Below are 21,080 nucleotides of genomic sequence, written 5' to 3'. Positions count from 1 at the left end.
AAGTTTGTGGTCAATGAGATTTTTTTAAAAAGAAAAGACACATTAAGTTGATCAAAACTGACAGTGAAGACAGATTCATTATGGCAAATAATATTCTATTTTGCTCTTTCTTAACTGCCTGTTGATCAACGAATCCTGATTTCAAGCATTGATAATAAAAAGAAATGTTTCTTATGCAGCAAATCAGTATTTTAGAATGATTTCTTAATGATGCTGAAAACTCAAGCTTTGCCATCACAGAAATAAATTGTTTTCAAATATATTAAAACAGTTAAAATATAGTTATTTTCAACTGTAATAATATTTCCTAGTTTTGTAGGCACCATGATATAAAATCTGATACCCAAACTTGTAAACATTAGTGAATTTCACAAATACAGTGTAATCCACTTTAATCATCTTTCACAGAAAGATGCAATTGTTGTGCCACTGTAATGTCATGGTGAATTTAAGAGCATGCATGCAATGTGAGGTCCCTGGAGGCCACATGAGATAATCTGCCCACGTCCAAGACCGTTCATAACCAAAATCACATAAACCCAAGCTTAAAGGTAGAAGAGCTGTTGTTTTGACTCTGCTTTGGCTGGAAAGTGGAGAGCAAACAAAGGATTTAGGGGTGAGCTTTTACCAGGGACAAAAAGAGGAAAGTGCAGAGTATGTGAATCAACCCATGGCAACCTTCTCCTCATGCCTTTCGCCATGCTCAGACTAAGCAATTTCTCCTCTGTGAATTAGGACAGGATGCAGTGGATTTAGTTGCCTCTAGTATTACCCTGTTTAAGGACTGAACACTTACAGGGTGCAGATGCTTAGAGCAACCTGGAGACCACCAGCACTAGCATCTTGTGAAGGGTTTTTTTCCAATCACAGGCAGACATCTTTATAATGCTTTGAATAATATTGATCACATACATCCAATTTAGGAATGACTAGACAGTTACACTTACCCTAAACTGCACCGACCTTCTGCTTCTTGCTCAGTGAGTGCGGTAAACTCATCTTAGACGCATCAAACCAAGAACCTATCACAACAGAATCTGTACTGCTTCTGACACACAACGACCGCAAGCTGACACAGATTGTATAGGTCAGAGACGGTACATTGCGGGGTGGCAAGATGACGCTCAGCAGTACTTCTGAAGCCTAGCGGTGCCCTTCACCTGTCTGTCTCAAAGCCAATTAACAGAATGTCAGGGTGAATATGACCGTTCATTATGGCTAAAGGGCAGACTTAAAAGACGCAGAGGGGACGCAGTAGGCAACTTCCTATTAAAACCTAAAGATAACAATAGTGCTGTGAGTGAACGGAAATTTTGTCTCAGACTTTTAAGCACAAGCAAACAAATCCAAAAACATCAGCTTCTAGATTTAGCAGAAGTAAAATAAAAAGTAAATATATATACTGCAAATATAAGACTTTTTAATATGCATGCAACAGTTTGGAATTCTTTAAGAAATGATTTCTTTTTTCATACTGATCTGCACTGATAGATGGCAGAGCAGCATCTAACACCACTGAGGTGTCAGTATTGAGAACAGCAACGCTTTGCTATGCTAGTGGCAATGCTAGCTGGAGAACTACTGATTGCACCATTAAATGTAATCTTTAACAAACTGCAAAATTAATGTAATTTTTCATAATGAACTTGATACCTAAATTCACTAGTTTTAAGTGTTTTATTTTTAATTGACCGGAATTTCAATAAAATGTTGATGTTAATATGCTGTGTTAGTTTGTTGTTTCTTAGAAGAGGAAGAAGTGAGAAAAAAACAATGAAACTACCTTGAGAAGAAAATGGGGTCAAGACCCAAGGTAATGTGTTCTACAGAGGAAGTGGTCACCGATCAAAAGCAACCAGACTCTTTCTCATCAACTAACAAGTTACTGCAGTGCACACCACAACCGCAGTCTCCGCCTCCATCATCTCCATTTTCACTTCATCTTTGTCTCGCAGGAAAAATGTGACAGCTTCTCACATTTGAGCTTCCGTTCAGTCTTGTGCTAATCACACTCAGAAGTATGATGTTGCTGAAAGGAATTCTGACACCTGAGCATCTCCAGTATGTTCAGATACTTCCTGCCTTAAAAAGCAGCATGTTCAAAACAACAGAGATAGACCAGCAAGACTTACTGAAGAGTGTACTCACATTGAGCTTCATGCAATGTAAACGTTCAGCATAAAAAGACCTATAAATAACATTCAGATACAGGAGCGGTGTAGATGTTGTATGGATTTTTAAAGTCATCTTTAGTAATAAGTATGTCCTGCATAACCTCAAAAGCCTTGAGAGATATTTCTGCACAGGACTAGAATAGTAAAGCTTACATGTGGTAGATCAATCAAGGACAACTCTTGACTCTGTGCGTCACAAACTGAAGTGACAATAATGTGCAGAGATAGAAAAGAAACATTTGGGTACATGCTCTGAAAAATTCACTTATGGTGATCGATCAGCTTTACTCAGCTGAATGACACTTTATAAATATTTGCCACCCTGAGGTCTTGCAAGGGCTTTATATCTGGTTATACAACACCTTCTGTGCTGACTGCTGCACAGACAGTGACAAGTGCTCGCTCTATTCACAACCTAAAAATAGTACAAATGTTCACTACAACCAGTCACTACAGTGCCTGCTGTGCCAGACTTGAGGAGCAGCTCTTTATCTTGCATCATTACGTGTTAAATGTATGAAACAGGCTCAGTTTTTTAACGTTTACAAGGCCCAATGAACTTTTCTAAAATGATTGCTGCTCAGGTTCCAAGAAAGAGGCACCAGAGGGACAATTTTAAGTGGCTTGGTTAGAATACAAAAGAAAAAAGGAACTTGGTTACTATGAGTCAATAACCAAACAACCCAATTTCTCCCTCCTTGTGAACTCTTTTTCTAATGATATTTCTACTGGAAACACACCAAAACTTCTTGCATTAAGTAAGCTATGTGCACAAGAGACAAAAAAATAAATAAAAATAAATAAAAAGTAACACCACCTCAAAGATAGTTACTGTACTAATACCAAAATAGATATTAAAGGGATACTCCACCCAAAAATAAATTATCTCTAAACCTGATGTATATGACTTTCTTCAAGTGAACACATAATTTTTTGAAAATAATCCTTGTGTCCATAAAAGTCACTTTGAGTCCATATAACACTCGTGAATAAGAGCCTCAAACAAAGCTGCCACTTAAAATGGCCAACTGTCATATGAACGTTCATTTGATGTATACATCAGCACACTGTGAAGCGTGATGCAAGAGCACGGTAAAATGTATAAAAGTACTGACAATCCTCTGCGCTTCCACGCTGTTTGGTATGTATTAGTATTTTTCTGACACCGTCGTGTTTGTTTTGTGTGGTTTGTGAAGTGCCAGTTTTGAAGGTCCCAGCAACTTGCATGAGGGTAAGAGAATTTAAAATCAATCATTGTTACGCTATTATGCTCCTAAAATTCAATGCTTGACCAAAGAGCATGCCAAGCTTGTCAAAGCAGAACTAAGTTTACTTGTCTCTGGCCACCTTGTGTTGATCTCTATGTGACATACTCTCTCAGCCGATGCTGTCAGAATAGAAAAGCAGCCAGCATCCTATTTCCCGCATCAGTTTGTTCTTGTGCTGAAAATCTAGCTCCCAGAAATGCTTGTAATGTTATACAGGGTGATCCTGTTCACCAGCAGGCCTGGACACCTATAACTCTCGGCCTCTGGTGTTGGTCAGCTTGGTCCCGAGTTCCTGCCCTTAAGGAGCTTGTCTTTCTAGAACTTGAGCTGACAGCTGGTAGCCCAAGGAAATCAGAGAGCGAGCACGGGATAGACCCGGATAGAGTTGTGTACAGCGAAACCTTACCTTTGACACCTGACTTAATAGTTCTGGATGAAAAATACATGAGCTAAATTTATGCCAAGAAGTAACTGTGATGTGTTAGAATAATTTCCATAAAAAACGAAGTGTAGAAGCGTAAATCAAACCAAAAACCATGTGGAATGGATGTCATGTGGTTTTAGTTAAATACAACTTTGAGACCAAAAATCTATGAAAGTTTCACACCAAAACCTACTTCACATGTTCACATGACATTGCTGAGGAAATGACTGGAGGAAGTGCCAACAAACCTCATGTCACTATAAATTTAGCAATGCACTGAAACACACACAAATAGAGCACGGGCCACCACACTCGGCCACGTCACTCCACTTTTTTAACAAAGATGTGAGCGTGTTTTGGAATGAACGCATGCATAATCTACAGATACCATATCGTTATATCAACTCTTGTCAAAAGCAAAATTACATGACAATGAAATAAGCATAATACAGACTGAAAATAATCACCTGATCTAACTCGACCAGAAAAATGTATAACTATACTGTATATTAATATAACTCTAACATGATGTCAAAACTAGACCATATCCTAAATTTGGTCTACAACCTTAAAGTGGGGGTGAAATGCTCGTTTTCACTCAATATCCTGTTAATCTTGAGTACCTATAGAGTAGTACTGCATCCTTCATAACTCCAAAAAGTATTTAGTTTTATTATATTCATAAGAGAAAGATAGTCTGTACCGATTTTCCCCGGAAAAACACGACCGACTGGAGGCGTGACGTGTGGGCGGAGCTAAAGAATCACGAGCGCCAGTAGGCTTTTGCGTTGAGAGCGTTTGGAAGCTGTGTCATTACCCAGAGCCGTTGAAAAACATATTTAACGGCTCTGACATTACCTTGAGGAAAAAACCATCATCCAAAATAAACCATGGCTAACAGTCAGATTCAGCCATTTATTTATGAATCAGAATCAGATCCAGAGGCTGAAACTGAATGAGAGCAGCAGCAGCAACGACGCGCTCCGAGCGGGGCTCGAACCCGGGTCTCTGATGGGAGGCGGACGCACTAACAAGAAGGCAGAGATATTTGAAGCAGTTTTACTCACCGCCTGCGGTTCCAACACACGATCGTGACCCTTTTTCGTTGGGATTGCATCATCCTTAAGAAATAAACGATACGCAAATCCGTTGTCAAACTGGGCCTTGTTTGTAAAACAAGCATCTTCGAAATGCAGGGAACAAACACTTGCACAACTCCGTTGATGCTCTGTAAAAAATTAACTCCATCCACTGGTCCCTTAATGCTGTTTTTTTTTTTGGTAATCTGTGCAGGGTTGTCTTGCCCTGGCAACCAAAAACACTCCTTTTGTGACATTTCGCGACGCTCTCGCTCTGATCACTGAATGCCTCTGCTCTCAGTGCTCTGCTATACGGGAGCGCGCGCTCTTCCGGCAGAAGTGCCCTCAGGACCCATATAAGGAAATTCCGGTCCATCTAACGTCACACAGAGCCATACTCGAAAAAAAACTTTCCGAAACTTGTGACAAACCGGAAGGAATATTTTTGGAACAGAAATACTCCTTCAAACGTACAACTTAATTTTTGAAACTTTGTCCATGTTTAGCATGGGAATCCAACTCTTTAACAGTGTAAAATCACTGTTTAATCACTGCAAATAAATCTTTCTAGACCCCTTCTAGCTTGCCTCTCTTGAATATGGGAGCACAGACACAATGCAGGGCGGTTAATTCATTCATATGGATGAGATGGTCTTCTGTCGCAGCTGCATCAATGTGGGTCAGCCTGTCATAGAGGCGGCCTAGTTTTAACTACCTGTGCCACTTTTTTAGTGGGATCTGTCAAAGCTCCAGGGTAGGAAGGATCAAGGTGACTGAGATGAATAGTACTTTGTATTAGTACTTTGTGGCCCCAAAAAAATTTTTTCGGTGAAACTTTTAGAAATGTGTTGAGCCTAAATCCAACCCATATGACGTAGACCACTGATGTTAAAAATACTGGTACTTTGGTATCTAGTCAATGCTTAGAGAATAGAACCAATAGAAAGATGCTTGATTTGAAAGTTGCCTTTATGCATATGCTTTGTTTTACATTTACATTTATGCATTTAGCAGACGCTTTTTCATCCAAAGTGACTTACAGTGCATTCAGGATATAATTTTATAAAAAAATTTACTAGTATGAGTGTTCCCTTGGAATTGAACCCACAATCTTTTGAGCTGCTAACACAATGCTCTAGCCACAGGAACACAGTTTTAGTCTGCAAATTCTTCTTGTTACAAATTAGTTTTTTTTTTTTTCATCTGTCAGTGCAGTAACACAAAATGTATATATACTGTGTATGTGTATGTATATATAGTGTAGATATTGCCCTGCTCTTGCTTTAATGAATCTCTAAAATCTCTGCATACCTCTTCAATGTAACTCTCCATGAAAGATCCACGAAACATGGCTGCCATCCAATCACAGCTTGAGATGAGCAGTGGCTTGTGGGCTGGCAGATACCCGTCGTCCAGTCGAAACACCACATCTAAAACCGGGAGGAAAAGAGCACACATCTCGGCGTGTGTCACAGAGTCGAGGCTACAGAGGGGGAGACAGGTGGACGGACCAACACAGAGACAGACGAAGAGACAGATAGACACATAGACCAATAATAAATAGACAGATTGACAAGGCTAAGGATAAGAAGACAGAAAATGTGAAGGGAAGGCCAGACTGGGACCATATAGTGGGCAAATATATTTTAGCAGCAAAATCTTTAGGGACTGACATGGATGACTCCACAAGTTCACTGTGGCTCACTATGTTAAAAAATATGATGTGGTACAGGTTGTTTAGCAGTATGCTGTGGGTATCAGGGGGGCATGATGGAAAAAAACACCTAATTCAAGTCAGTGAAGATTTTTACTCTAAGGGGGGGAGAAAATAAATCCCTAATGATTCAGTTTATAAACTTCTGCATACCCATAGGGATTGTACAAGTAGTCTTCAAGCCACAATGGAGATGAAAAACGTTCTGGTTTTCAAACATGAGAGAAGCACCTTCATGGTTGGGCAATGAGATCATGACAGTTGCAGAGGATGCAATGAAGTAAACAGGTGTAAGTGGAGAATATAGGGGTGTTGAAAAAGGTTAATTATGACAAACATGCACACAAGACGTGACATCAACAGAGTAAGCGACACAGAAAACACAAAGCAGAAAAGCAAACATGTCCACAATATGCAAATATTCACTGACAGCAATGAAGGGATATTTTAAAGCACTCCACTGGGCATTTCCTTAAAAACAACAAAAGGACTGAATGAAGGCACTGTTCTAGAGTATGAACTATTCTATTTCAATTCCACCGAATTGTGGAATTGAAAATAGAACTTGTATGCATTGTGTTCTGGCTATTAGATAGATCCTATATTAATGCTTCTTCACATAGATACATATAATACATAATGTTTGATCCTGATTTCAGATTGCCTACCAGCAAAGGTGCCCTTGCTCAGGCACTCTTTGATGCGGTTGGCACGACGCACATGGAAGGCTTTGGTGATCTCTTGGTTCATGAAGCTCTCACGGTTCAGGACGTTGGCCACCATCATACGGAGGTCGAAGACCTCCAGAAGCTCGGCGATGGTGGCCACATGCATCAGATCCCCACGTGTCTCATCCAGGTGACCCGTATATAAGTACTGCAGCACTGCCTGAAAAAGCAAAGTTAACAAGGATAACAGACAATTTGACACTGTCACTGAAACTTTTTAGATATATCGACTGAGAATCTTATTAAACATGCTATCGATTGTGTCACCTAAGTTTGTTCTTTACCTGGAAAGGCCCCTTCTGAATGAGATCATCCATTGAAACTACTGTCATGAGTCTCGGACAACCTGTCACAGGGTCCTCCACCATCTCCAAGTATACCCCCAAGAAACCACGCCCCCATCCCAAAAGAGCACGGCCTGATCCCAGAGGTCCTATAGAGTGCTGGTCCCTGGCAGGCAGAGCGTTATCGCTCTGTGAAGTCCTCAGTGAGCCTTGCTGCAACATGAGCAGCCTATCTGAACCCCTTGTGCCTCCTTCACTCTCCTTATCAATGTCCAGGCTCTTGGTACGCCCAGCCTGCTCTTTGGCTCCTCTACGGCTTTGCTCCTCTTCCTCGCTCCCCTCTGAGCTCTCCTCACCCTCCAGCTCCATCCCTGCCTCTCCAAGATCCATGGTGAAAAGGTCATAGAACTTTGAGCAGGAAGTGGCCAGGAACACCTTGTGGGCAAAGACACGAGTGGCCCCGGCCTGGAGGAGAAACAGGACGTCTCCACACAACGGTTGGCAGAAAAGAGAGTCCGGACCTTCTCCATCAATGGGAGGAGGATCAGGGATGCCCACAACAGGTCTTGGTGGTCTGGGAGGAAGAAAGGGAGCCTGAAGGAGGGGACGCTGAACCTTCTTTAGATGGGACTTCCAGAACTGAAGGTGGCGTCGAGAGATGAGTGCAGCACGGATAGCATTGTCAAAAACATCCTTTACACCGAACTGAGCGACGATGCTTGTTTCATAGTATGGAATGCCAAGTTCCTTGGCGACCTCATGGCCTCGTTCTGGGGGAAGAATGTCTGTGGGTTTGATGGGTCTAATAGGGGAGAGTTGAAAAAGAACAAATCAATTCTTACTGACCCCAAATTTGAACGATGGTGTAAAATATATCTTATTCTTTTTCATTTTTTACTATTTATAATACATAATCAGATTTGTATTCTATGTAAATGTATCCATTTAGACAATCTAAATTATATTACAAAACTGATTTATAGATATATGTTGAATTATATTAGGGCCAATATTTTTAATTAAAGGGATGCCATAATAGCGACAGACTATGAATTTAGATCGGCCTAAGTTATGAAGAATAGCAAAGATGTTTAAAACAGAAAGAACATCTTTTTACAAATACTGCAATGAATTTAAATAATTATTTAACAAACTACACAAAAGCAGCAACATCATGCATTTCACTGGGAGACTTTTGTTCTAACACTGAGGGTCCATATTGAACATTTCACTTCAAAATAAAAATGTTTGTTCACAGAAATTCATTTAAATTTATATATGTCCTCAAATCCATTATTAACAATAAACATAGAAAACTTGTAACAGCCAAAATAAATGACACTTACAGAACTGACTACAAACGTAAAAAAAAAAAAAAAAAACAATACAATGACTCTCGCAAAACGGAAGCCCCTGAAAACTTTACATGCTGAAGTTTAATAACACAATATGTGCTACGAGTGGGTGTAGGATGTGGTCCGTACTTGGCCAGAGGCCGGCGAGCCCTGTTAACAGCGTCCAGATCAGCATAGCGCAGGTCCAGCTGGCAGCCCACCAGGATGATCGGGGTGCGGGGGCAGAAATGCTTAATCTCAGGGAACCACATGGTGCGGACATGGCGCAGGGAGTTTGGATTGGCCAAAGAGAAGCACAGCACTACCACATCTGATCTAAACACACAAAGAGAAAGAAATCGGTTTATTTTAAGAGAATACATCCGAACAAATCATGTAATAGGCAGGAAATTGGCAAACCCTGGACATTAATCATCCTACACAGAGTGGACAGTGAATCACTGTTCTTGGAATAAAAACTGTGAAATGCAACAAATAATCATAATCAGTCTTTTGTGAAATGAAAACCGTGGTAAGACCATTTTCCAAGCGGCATGAACAAACTTCATAAAGAAACAGTGAGTGAGCGAGCAGCCAAATAAAGTAAGGATTGATAGATTGTGTGTATTAATGCATGTGTGCTCTTCCAGTGAATGTGTGAGCGCACAAGGTGTTGTGCAAGTCATTAAAGCATCTAGTCTGACTGAATAACCAGCACTGGTCTAATAACAGCGAGTTGTCTGAGCTGCACTCACAAGCTCATCATGTGAGACCAACATACACAAGGATGACTAATGGAGCACCGCACTGTGGTTGAAATGCAAACAGACCTGGTCTAGAAGATTTTTTTTACAGTTATGCATTTACACTGGAAAGTGCTCATGTGCATGTTTAGATATGATATGACAGCCAATGTTTCTCAGACAACGTTTCTAAGATATTTTCTAAAGTTATAATCTTTTTAGAAAATACTTATTGATTAATAAAGTTAAAATCTAGAGTTACTTTCTAAAAAAAAGTTGTTTAATTATTGGCAAACACCTCATGTGTGATGATTAAACAAGGGAATTTCCTGAAAACATTAAATTACAGAAGTGGTCAAAAACATGTTTACTTACTTTGGAAATACTTGATATTTTTCCATGTATGGTATAAGTAATCTTAAAGATTGCTAAATGCATCTACTTTCGGAAGGCCAAATAAAGTGCTTTTGCTTTCTCCTAGATACACACAGCATCTCCCTGACATGGCTGCTTCAACACTAACTGCGGTTACTGAAACCACGCGTTCTTTCTTTGTGTGGACATTTGGGAGGCATTATGCAAATATTTCCACATAGTGACGTAGACATGTGGGGGCATGTTTGAATGAGCCGTTTTAGGGGGGCGTGGCAGAGTCTTAACTTTGATAAAGAATATCTCTTTGGATTTGAGACTTTTAGTATTTGCAACTTTACAGATCTTCTTTATGCACCAAGAGAGAAAGACACTCCGAAGAGAAAGGAAAAATTTAATTGCACCATATTAACCCTTTAAAACGATATCTTTATTGTTATAGTTTCTCATGTTTAATTTGAATAAGCCTTAAGAAAAAAAATAGACTAAAACACAGACTAACACATCTGCAGATCTATCCACAACCATTCACCATCTCTCAGTGAATAACAACTGCTTGTGCTGTAGAAGCAATTGTTGAGGGTCATAAAGGACTGTGTTATGTAATCAGTATGTGTGGTGTTCTGTAGTGATATGTAGAGCATGTCTAAGTTCAAACTCCTGACTACGTGTCTGCTTGACTACACTAGTGTAAATACTCTCTTGATCACAGACACATATTTAAATATATATAAATAAATCTAAACATTCACAACAAAGACAATAGGCATAGTACATTGATGCTATAACACGGTAATCCAACACTGACTTACGAGTCTGTTCAAAATGACCTTTTTGTATATATGCATGATGCATATATTTATGTGTAAATATGTGTTAGCCCATGGGAGCAGGGCTTCCCCGCTGAGTCATGGTTCCTCCAGAGATTTCTAAATAAGTTTGGATCCTTTCACTTGTGTTTCACAATGTGTTTGTCAATTCCTCTTCACAAATAATTAATAGACTCAGCTAGGCTTTGATAAACATTTTCAAGAAATGTTAAATGCGTCTGCGTGTGGGTGTGTATTTAGCTTAAGTAACAGACACCGGGGTGAAGGTCACCTGACTTTGTGTTTCCATAACAGGGCACCACCATTAATAATGCTTTATCAGCTGACTGCATCTGCCTCTGTACTGTGCACAAACACTCTACGTGTCTGATCTCACAGACACACATCCTGTGGTTCATTCACACAGACTTCTCTGTCTTCCACTCTCTTTCCCTCTGTCTGCCACACAAATACATCCTACAAACACATAACATTCACAACACTATTATATTGTTAAATTATTGGATGCATTACATAATCAAAACTTTAGTTGTCGATTACCAAGTAGACTGCTGTTAAAAAGTGTGGTGTCATTAAGATTTAAAAAAAGAAATTAATACTTTTATTCAGCAAGGATGCAATAAACTGATCAAAAGTTACAGTAAATGCTGTGCTTTTTTAAAACTTTTTTTTCATCAAAAGTTCATCAAACCACAAATATCTAATGCAGTACAACTGTTTTCATTGATGATAATACAAATCAGGATATTAGAATGATTTCTGAAAAATCATGTGACACTGAAGAATGGAGTAATGGCTGTTTTTTTTTCAAAAACATTAAGACATTTTACTGACCGCAAACCTGTAAATTGCATTTTATCTGAAGTGTGGGTACTTTGTGTGGTCAAAGATCTGAGCTGGTGACACAAAATGCCACAGGTTCATAGCATTTATTGAAAAACACTTATGATCACGAAAAATGTATATGAGGGAATCTCATACATTTGCTAAAAAGTATTTTAAAACTATTCTAATTGCATCAGAAATATCAGAATTTGTTTGCAGATGCTATGTTGTTTGATATTGCTTATTTAATGCAAAGAGATGCCTATATTTGAAGTGTGACTTAGATGTTCAAATACATGTGGGAAGCACTGTAAGAATTTAGGAACAGTGTCAATCTCCTTCATCTCCTTTTTTGGCTCAGCGGCTACTGTGATCTGCTGCACTGCCCCGAGCCAAAGCACCGATGCTGATCCACTGATCCTCGGTGCGCTGAGAATAAGAGCCTCCACACAGTGCTCTTTGGCTAGGCTTACAGCACATTACCTTCCCAGCTGGGAGGATTAGGGCAATAACCAAACCTTGGCAGGGCAACACATGCCACAGTCAATAGTGGAGAGACACCAGAACAAACAAATGGAAGATTGATCTGAGGAACTGTATTGTGGGACATCAAGTGTTTGTGTATCAAGGGGTTTAGTGTGCCATGGCCTAGTGGTTAACACACATGCCATGACACTGAGCACTATGAGTTCAAATCCAGCTTCATATTGTGTAACTGACCTGCCATAAGCGAAGCGTCTATCTTTGTGATGATCTCCAAATGTGTCCCACAGCCTGAGGGAGACACTGACCTCGTCCACCACATCTCGTGACCTCTCCAGCACCTGGACAAAACACTTTTGTTTAATTCTACCAGTACACCAATGGAAACACATTATATTCATAATAATGTGCAATGTAATTCTAAGTGAAGTAAACTTTAAGTACAATCCTTATTTTAAATATTTTATTAGTATATTTTGTTTTATATTCGTTTTAATGAGCTTAATATGTATAACTGCACACAACACTTACAAATGCATATACAAATAAATTATATAAATCTCACAAAATGTATTACTTACAAAATACAAAAAAAGAATAATTTTGTGAAATATTGTCACAATTTAAAATACAGTTTATTGTAATATACAGAAATAAAAATAATTTAATCATGTGACGCAAAGCTGAATTTTCATCATCCATTACTCCAGTCTTCAGTGTCTCATGATCCTTCAGAAAGTATTCTAGTTTATTAACAATATGCTGATTTATTATTAACTGTTAAAAACAGTTGTGCTGCTTATATATATATATATATATATATATATATATATATATATATATATATATATATATATATATATATATATATATATATATATATATATATATATATATATATATATATATATATATATATTTGGAACCTGTGATACTTTTTTCAGGATTCTTTAATGAATAAAACATAAAAAAAACAGCTTTATTCAAAATAGAAATCATTTCTAACAATATAATTTGTTACCATCACTTTTTATTCAATTCATCCTTGCTGAAAAAAATTATTAATTTCTTAACAGTAGTGTATATTATTACAAAATATTCGTTTTTTAAAATAAATTCTGTTTTTGCTAAATTAATTAAACATTTTTAATTTATATTCATTGAGGAAACATAAAAAAAAAATTCACAGGTTCAAAAAAAATGTAATAATTAAGCAGTAAAAGCTGTTTCCAACATTGATAATAAATCAGCTTATTAGAACGATTTCTGAAGGAACATGTGACATTATGATTCAGTAATGATGCTGACAATTCAGCTTTAGATCACAGGAATAAATTAAGTTTAAAAAAATATTAAAATAGCAAACAATTATTTAAAATTGCAATAATATTTTATAAAATTACCAATTATTATTATTATTATTATTTTGATCACATAAACGCAACTTTGATGAGAAAAATATTTTGAATGGTATTACATAGTGAATGTGTGTGTATATGTCTATCTATTCATTTACTGATATTTTAAATATGTACCCCCCCCCCCCCTTTAACAATTTTATATAATCTAAAGTATATAAATACACTTGTTAAACAGGTTGTACTCCACTGTGATGTTTATATGTACTTTTCTATTTGACTGTAACTTTTCCACTACAATGTCAGACTTCTGGCAAATGAGATATTCAGTGTTTATGTCAACACTCAGTGCTCTTCAACATGTACACAATATGCCAAAGGTCTGCCCACCTCCTGGCACACACGGTATTGGTCGATGGCCCAGACAGTTGGCACGTGGGTGGCAAGCAGCTGGTACTGAGTAAGGGTGGCATTGCAGGCACGGGCACAGATCAGTCGGGTCTTGCCCACCGCATTATCACCCACCACCACACACTTTATGGTCTCCACATTAGGACGCTCATAATCTGTGTCTATATCCATGGAGAGGGCCCTAAATGACAGAGAAGGAGAGAGATCATTTCAGTGAAGATAATTATCATTGTATTGATGAAAAACATGACGAAACTCACTTTCCCAACAGATTTCCATTTATGTTTAACTTAGAATGAATCAAAAATAAAAATAATAAGAGTTACAAAATGTTCAATTCACTGTGGTGACTCGTATCGACGTCCACAATAATGAATGGCGTCATCAATACTGACTACTCATTCACTAAATGTTCAAAGTTTAAAGAAAGATCTGGGTCAGGTGCTATTTCTGTCTGAGGAAGGAACAACAAAGGCAGCCAACACAGTTCTGCACTTGGCTGTACAGCATTTCCAAGTGTTTGAGTTTCAAAGTCAAAGTGAACAAGTGCATCTAGCGCATTTTTTTGTTTTTTTTGAAAGTCTCAAAAGAATCTACCTGAAGCTAACTGAGGTCCATGTTGATTTGTATGAGAGAACACAGCTAAACCAGACAGCATTAACACGCATGCTTTGCCCAGGATACTGAAACAAACAGCGTTAACACAAACACTGACTGAAACCTGCTAAGTATCAAGACTGCAGCTCTCTGCAGAGAAAAGAAGAAGACTCTGCCGAGGGATGCAGCTGAAACAAACCATTAGGAGACCTGCGTGCCAGCACATATGACTGTAACTTAATATCCATGACAACTAGCAAGTTCTCTTTTAGGTACAGACAAAAGCAAGCAACGTGAGGTTGTTGTTTTTTTCCGTAAAACAATGACAGATTTTTGTTTCGTAATAAATGCAGACATTTGCTCGACAAGAGGCCTTGCTTCAGAGAGTCACATACATTTGAGCATGTGCATATAGCTGTAAAAAAAAGAATCAATATTGACACAACACTATAATAAAAGAGGCCATATGCAATCAAATACAAATGATTTTGGGAACCGTAACTCCTCTGTGGCTTTAAAAGATGCTTGAATTACTCTTGGGAAGTGCACTAAAAGTGTACTGAGCTGCACAAATCAATTAGCGTTCCTGGAAACAATGAAGAATTTCCTTGAATAAACACACAGGCAAACTAAGAGCAAGGCATACTTTTGATACAGCTAAAGTGATACTGCTATATACATTACAAGCCGCTGTGAGCTCCTCTGTCCAAGTCAGCTAACGTTCCATAAAAAGAGTTCATGAAAGATTAATGCAGCCACTGTTTATTGTTCCACTGACAAAGACGTCAGAGTTCTGGCCTCCGATGACATACTGGGGTCTAAAAATGATTCTCATTCATTCAATTCAGTCTGAGTAGAAAGGTGCCAATTCTGACCAAGATTAGCATACTCAAAAATGGCCCGTAATAGGTCAAGCAATGTTTTATCTAGAGCAGCGGTGCTCAGTTAATTCCTCGTGAGGGGAATGTAACAGCCTGCTTTGAGATTTTGGATCACTGAAGGATGAGGTTTCAGAGAAATGCTGTCAGTGGTAAGGGTGCTCTGGAGGAAGCTTCTTTCACAGGTTACATAATGGTGGCACAACGGGCCAATGAAGCGGAGCTGTAAATGTTTCTACATCTTTGAGTTACCTAACAGTAATCTTCACAACGGTTCTGTGAGAGTCATCAACATTCATAAAGAATGGCAAAGATAATTATGACTGCATATTAAAAATGTTAAAATGATAGCAGGGAGACCTTAACCTAATTTTCTATGAAACGGACTTGGGTATTTTTTCTCACTGTGCAAAAAGTAGGGTGCAGACTTGTGCACAATGTGTCCACTATTTAACTCTATTTGAATATGTTTTACAAAGCTACATTATATACTTCTATGAAATTACATTCAAAGGATAGTAGTTTATTGAAAATAGACTGTTCTGTCATCATTTACTCATTGTCATGTCATTTGGTCATGTCATTTTATAATTTTATAACAGTACCATTTAAAATTTCGGGGTCAGTAAGACTTTTTTTGTTTTTAGAAAATTTATACTTTTATTCAGCAACATTAAAGACGTTTATAAAGTTACCAAAGATTTCTATTTCAAATAATTGATGTTATCTTGAACTTTCTTTTCATTAAAGAATTCTGAAAAAAAGACAAAAAAAAGAATCATGTGTCATTTAATTATATTAAGCAGCACTAATATTTTCAACACTGATAATAAGAAATGTTTCTTGAGCACCAAATCAGCATATTATAATGATTCAGAAGGATCATGTGATACCAAAGGCCACTTTGCATAACCGGAATAATTCCGGGTGATTAAATGATGACAGAATTTACTTTTTTTTAGGAACACTTGGTGAGAATGTCTACAAACCGAGTATACAGTTTCCTTTTGTGACACACACAAACACAACAAACAAATGTGTATAATATAAGCAATGATACCAGAGACATGGTGTCTCATGAAGCTTTCAGCAGAGTCAGTTGAGTGAGTCAGTGTTTTATCATGGGGAATGAGACGAGCAGTGTGCCACACTAACGCTTGTTTTAGTGACAGGCAGTGATAGAAACAGTGGGAGGTAAGGTCTGAGAATGAGCGAGAGGGAAAGAAAGAGAGAGATGAGACGCGTGGCAGACGCCCACTCCATTCACAAACACTGTACAGCCCACACAAACGTTCGTCTGCTTGTGTTCAGTCCTGTCAGCCTCAGTGTGTGTGTGTGTGTATCTGAATATGTAGGTAGATAGAGAGTAGAATATCATAGCAAGTGGACCAACTCCAACCCACAAGCAAATATGACAGTTAACAAACAAAAAACTGGTCTGATATGCTATAATAATAACTTGCTCTCAAGCTTTCTTTCTCCTCATATGTCTTGTGGCAACCACTAAAACTGAAGTATGAATTTAAACAAAACATTTTGAGGAACTTCTCAAGAGATAAATAATAAAAATAAAAAAAGTCAGTAAGTTTGACTGTCTTTTCCCTTTCTGTAAATTTGTCTTTCTAGACAGCTGGGCAACAGAGACTTGCTCACCCCTCCTGCACTGTATGTGTGTGTGTGTGTGTGTGTGTGTGTGTGTGTGTGTTACATAATAGCTCCAGTGGCAAAGGCTGCTCTCTCTGCTGTCACATAACCAGAATTCACGACTGACCCTTGCTCTTAGAGAGCACCTGCAAACCCTTTACTTAAAACACAAAAAAAAAAAAAGAGAAAGCATCCAAAGATAAAAACTAAATCAACCCTAACCATATAAACACACACACTGGATTTTAACCCCCAGCCTGTCATAGTGATATAATTTCTGTATATCCACCAATGCTTCATGCCAAGTGTTTTGCCCCTGAGCATTTCTGCATGGGTGTTTATAAAGACATATTTATAAGCATTTATAGAGGGGATGCGTAAAGACAGGCTCTGCCATGCGCCTAGACGACTTATGTAACGTGGTGGTCTCCTGCCTGCTGCCAGTAAACAAGTTAAAGTAGAGCAGCGTTTTGCTGCGCACCAGATTTGACACAGTATTTCCAAATACCCAACCATTCCAAAATACTGTCCTCTGGTAAACACTGCACCTTGTGGCACCGAAGCACCTTGGAGTGTCTTACACCACATGCTTCTGAACTGCAAAGAATCAAAGTCTTGTCAGCATGTCCAATAGCTGTTTCAGTGAAACATATTAAAGGGTTAGTTCACCCAAAAATCTAAATTGTGTCATTAATATCTCACCCTCATGTCGTTCCAAACCCGTAAGACCTCTGTTGATCTTTGGAACACAGATTAAGATATTTTAATTTAGTCCGAGAGCTCTCAGTCCCTCCATTGAAACTGTGTGAACGGTCTACTGTCCATGTCCAGAAAGGTAAGAAAAACGTCATCAAAGTAGTCCATCAGAGGGCTAGTTAGAATTTTTTTAAGCATCGAAAATACATTTTGGTCCAAAAATAGCAAAAACTATGACTTTATTCTGCATTGTCTTCTCTTCCGGGTCTGTTGTGAGATTTCAAAACTCAAAAGTATAGTGATATCCGGTTCGCGAACGAATCTTTCGATGTAACCGGATCTTCTTGAACCAGTTCACCAAATCGAACTGAATCGTTTGAAACGGGTCGCATCTCCAATAAGCATTAATCCACAAATTACTTAAGGTGTTAACTTTTTTTAAAGTGGCTGACACTCCCTCAGAGTTAAATCAAATCAATATCCCGGAGTAATTCATGTACTCAAACAGTACACTGACTGAACTGCTGTAAAGAGAGAATTGAAGATGAACACCGAGCCGAGCCAGATAACGAACGAAAGATTGACTCGTTCTCGTTTGGTCAACTGGTTCAAGAAGATCCGGTTATATCGAATGATTTGTTCGCGAACCGGATATCACAAACTGCTTTGTTCGTAACTCTCTCACAACAGACACAGAAGAGAAGACAATTACGTACTGCAGTGAACATCCTGCTCTGTCATGTTGCTCAGTACTTGTTAAGACAATTGTAGTGTGCTTTCTCTTTTGCTGTGACTCACATTCTATATTACAACTATATTACAACAAGTTTTACAACGAGACGTGCAAAAGTCAAGATGATTCACAGGAAAGTGTCCCACCAATGAAGTCTTAAGCAAGAGTTTAACTATTTAGCATCATGAGTCCTATGGACCTTAGTTGCTATATAAATATAACCATACCTTTACCCTTGAGAGCAAACTCAGCAATGAGAGACTCATTAAAATCAGCTATGGAAAAAGCAAAGGCTTCAGCTCTCAATGGACCCACTGAAGTGGCTTATCGGAGATCACTTTTGCTATGGATGATTGCTTAGCATTTGTGTTTATCAACACATGTCACTCTGATCAAATATTGTCAGATAAGTTAAGCATATGAAAAAAGCTGGTTACAAGTTGTAATATAGAATGTGAGTCACAGCAAAAGAGAAAGCACACTACAATTGTCTTATCAAGTACTGAACAGCATGACAGAGCAGGATGTTCACAGCAGTACGTAATGAGTGTGTAGCAGCAGTTGATTGCTGACAAGTAATGTCTGAACAATATAACAGTCACATCATAAAATAATGATTGCTGAATCAGCAAAAGACTAAAATACTTCACTTTATACCTGGATTATAATGGACAAAGAGTCAATAAGCTCTAACAATAGCATTAGCGGGAGAGTTTGGCTAATGCCTACAAAGACACAAACAATAAAAACATGCACCATGGTGGAATTTTGGAGAATTCAAGTGCTCAAGATATTTCCTGCGATTAGATCAGGTGTAAAGGCATTGTGTTAAACGTCTAGGGGGCAGCCATTGACAAACCCCCATTCATACTTTTAGGAAGCCCTAATTCAGCACCCATTCAGTATGAGCTTCATTGAGAAACATAAACCAGTAGGGAATTCTCACAGTAAGAGGATTTCTCGCTTTAAGATGAAATGGACTGCCAGGGAATTAAATGTCAGTTCATAATAATGCAGAGAGAAAAAGATGAAAGAAAAGGTGAGCAAAGACCATGCTCACCACCGAATCAGATTGTGCAGTGGGAAATATCATGCACACAGAGAAAAAAAACAACAACCTTCCTATGAAGACTAAGAGGAAGCATAGCAATGAACTGGACAAAGCAAGGAGGTGGCGAATTTTAGCAACCGCTATGTGATAGAAAGAAATTCTTCCTATGGCAAGCCATTTTATCATGTATTTCTTAAGACCTGCATCTATTGTAATGTTATTAGTACTTAATCCAATAGTGACTGCACTGTTTTTCAGTTTTATTAGATACTAATAATCATCCCAACAGCAACAAGTATTCTATATTACTATGCCAGCAGAGACAAATAACTATAACACTGTTAGTAGAAACAAATTGCAAATATTGGTAAATTTATCATATCCACCTTATTCTAAATTTAAGAGCAGGTGCTGCCATTTTTAACATGGTATGTGCAATCGCTAACAGTATTCTGTAGTGGGTAAAGGGTCGCACATTTATAGGAAAAAAGATTGCGTCCACACTGGAAAAATAGATGAATAGGAGTTTGTGGTTCAGATATCACTTACTGTGTTACCTATTTCCGCTCTACTAGTAAATACGCATTAGATGCAAGTATGTGTTCCAGTAGTTTAGACCACATTCCTGGAGCCCCCCCAACACTTCAGGTTTTCCATTTCTCCTTAATTAAACACACCTGATTCAGATCTTCAGCTCATTAGCAGAGACTCCATGACATGAACTGGGTGTGTCAGACAAGAGAAAGATGCAAAATGTGCAGTGTTGGGGGCCTCCAGAATCGAGGTTGGGAACCACTGGTTTAGACTGAAGAGTACTAACTGAAGACAAAGTAACTTGAATTTACTGGCAAAACATTTTTGGTCTTTACCCATCCCACTTCACCCTCAATTTTTTAAATGAAAAAAAAAACTCTTTGTATAAACTATTCATACATTATGCTGTTTTGTTTCTGATTAAGCAACTTTAAGTCAAATTATATTCTGTTAAAAAAAACACATTAATAACGTGGTAACGCAAATTAATTTAAATGACACTAATTTTATTAATGCAAGATTAACACAGTGCGCATTTTCTTTTTGGCCCATGGCCTAACCCGTAGTTGGAGAAATGGAGATGCATAGTGTTGTCAACGAAGCAAGTTTGTCCCTAGATTTTTCAGACCCCTTCAGTGACTTTTTTTTTTTAAATGACTAGTGATAAATCTTTAGGGTTTGCACAAACCTTATTCAGTTTCTGAGACTCACCAGTACTGCCACATGAGTACAAGGTGATTATAAATCAGGATTTTTAGTGCAGATGAACATCTTGGAAGGGAGAACTGGTTATGGTTGTGTTGTCTTAATGGGTAGCGTTTCAGTCACTATTTCATAATCATTCTGTTGTCTGACAACAGAAACAGTAAAAAATATAAATGAAAACAGTCTTATTGAGAATTTAGCTGCATAAAAATACA

The 21,080-nt window shown here is 38.2% G+C and overlaps 1 protein-coding gene across 4 annotated transcripts in view; it reads right to left on the bottom strand.

Moving 5' to 3' along the window:
• The window catches only part of LOC113049187 (rho-related BTB domain-containing protein 2-like), a 46,662-nt gene that overhangs the window by 7,255 nt on the left and 18,327 nt on the right, over positions 1-21,080 (bottom strand). For all 4 annotated transcript variants that reach the window (XM_026211315.1, XM_026211317.1, XM_026211316.1 and 1 more), the window contains 6 exons: positions 14,007-14,208; positions 12,496-12,599; positions 9,156-9,341; positions 7,672-8,473; positions 7,328-7,547; positions 6,257-6,375 (listed from right to left, as the gene is read on the bottom strand). In XM_026211315.1, the coding sequence (XP_026067100.1) occupies positions 6,257-6,375; positions 7,328-7,547; positions 7,672-8,473; positions 9,156-9,341; positions 12,496-12,599; positions 14,007-14,198 (1,623 nt within the window). In that variant the 5' untranslated portion in view covers positions 14,199-14,208. The remainder of the gene's footprint in view (positions 1-6,256; positions 6,376-7,327; positions 7,548-7,671; positions 8,474-9,155; positions 9,342-12,495; positions 12,600-14,006; positions 14,209-21,080) is intronic.

The sequence above is a fragment of the Carassius auratus genome, chromosome 30, assembly GCF_003368295.1.
Source record: "Carassius auratus strain Wakin chromosome 30, ASM336829v1, whole genome shotgun sequence".
NCBI lineage: Eukaryota > Metazoa > Chordata > Actinopteri > Cypriniformes > Cyprinidae > Carassius > Carassius auratus.
The sequence above is the reverse complement of the archived record's forward strand: the minus strand, read 5'-3'. Positions and strand labels throughout refer to the sequence as shown.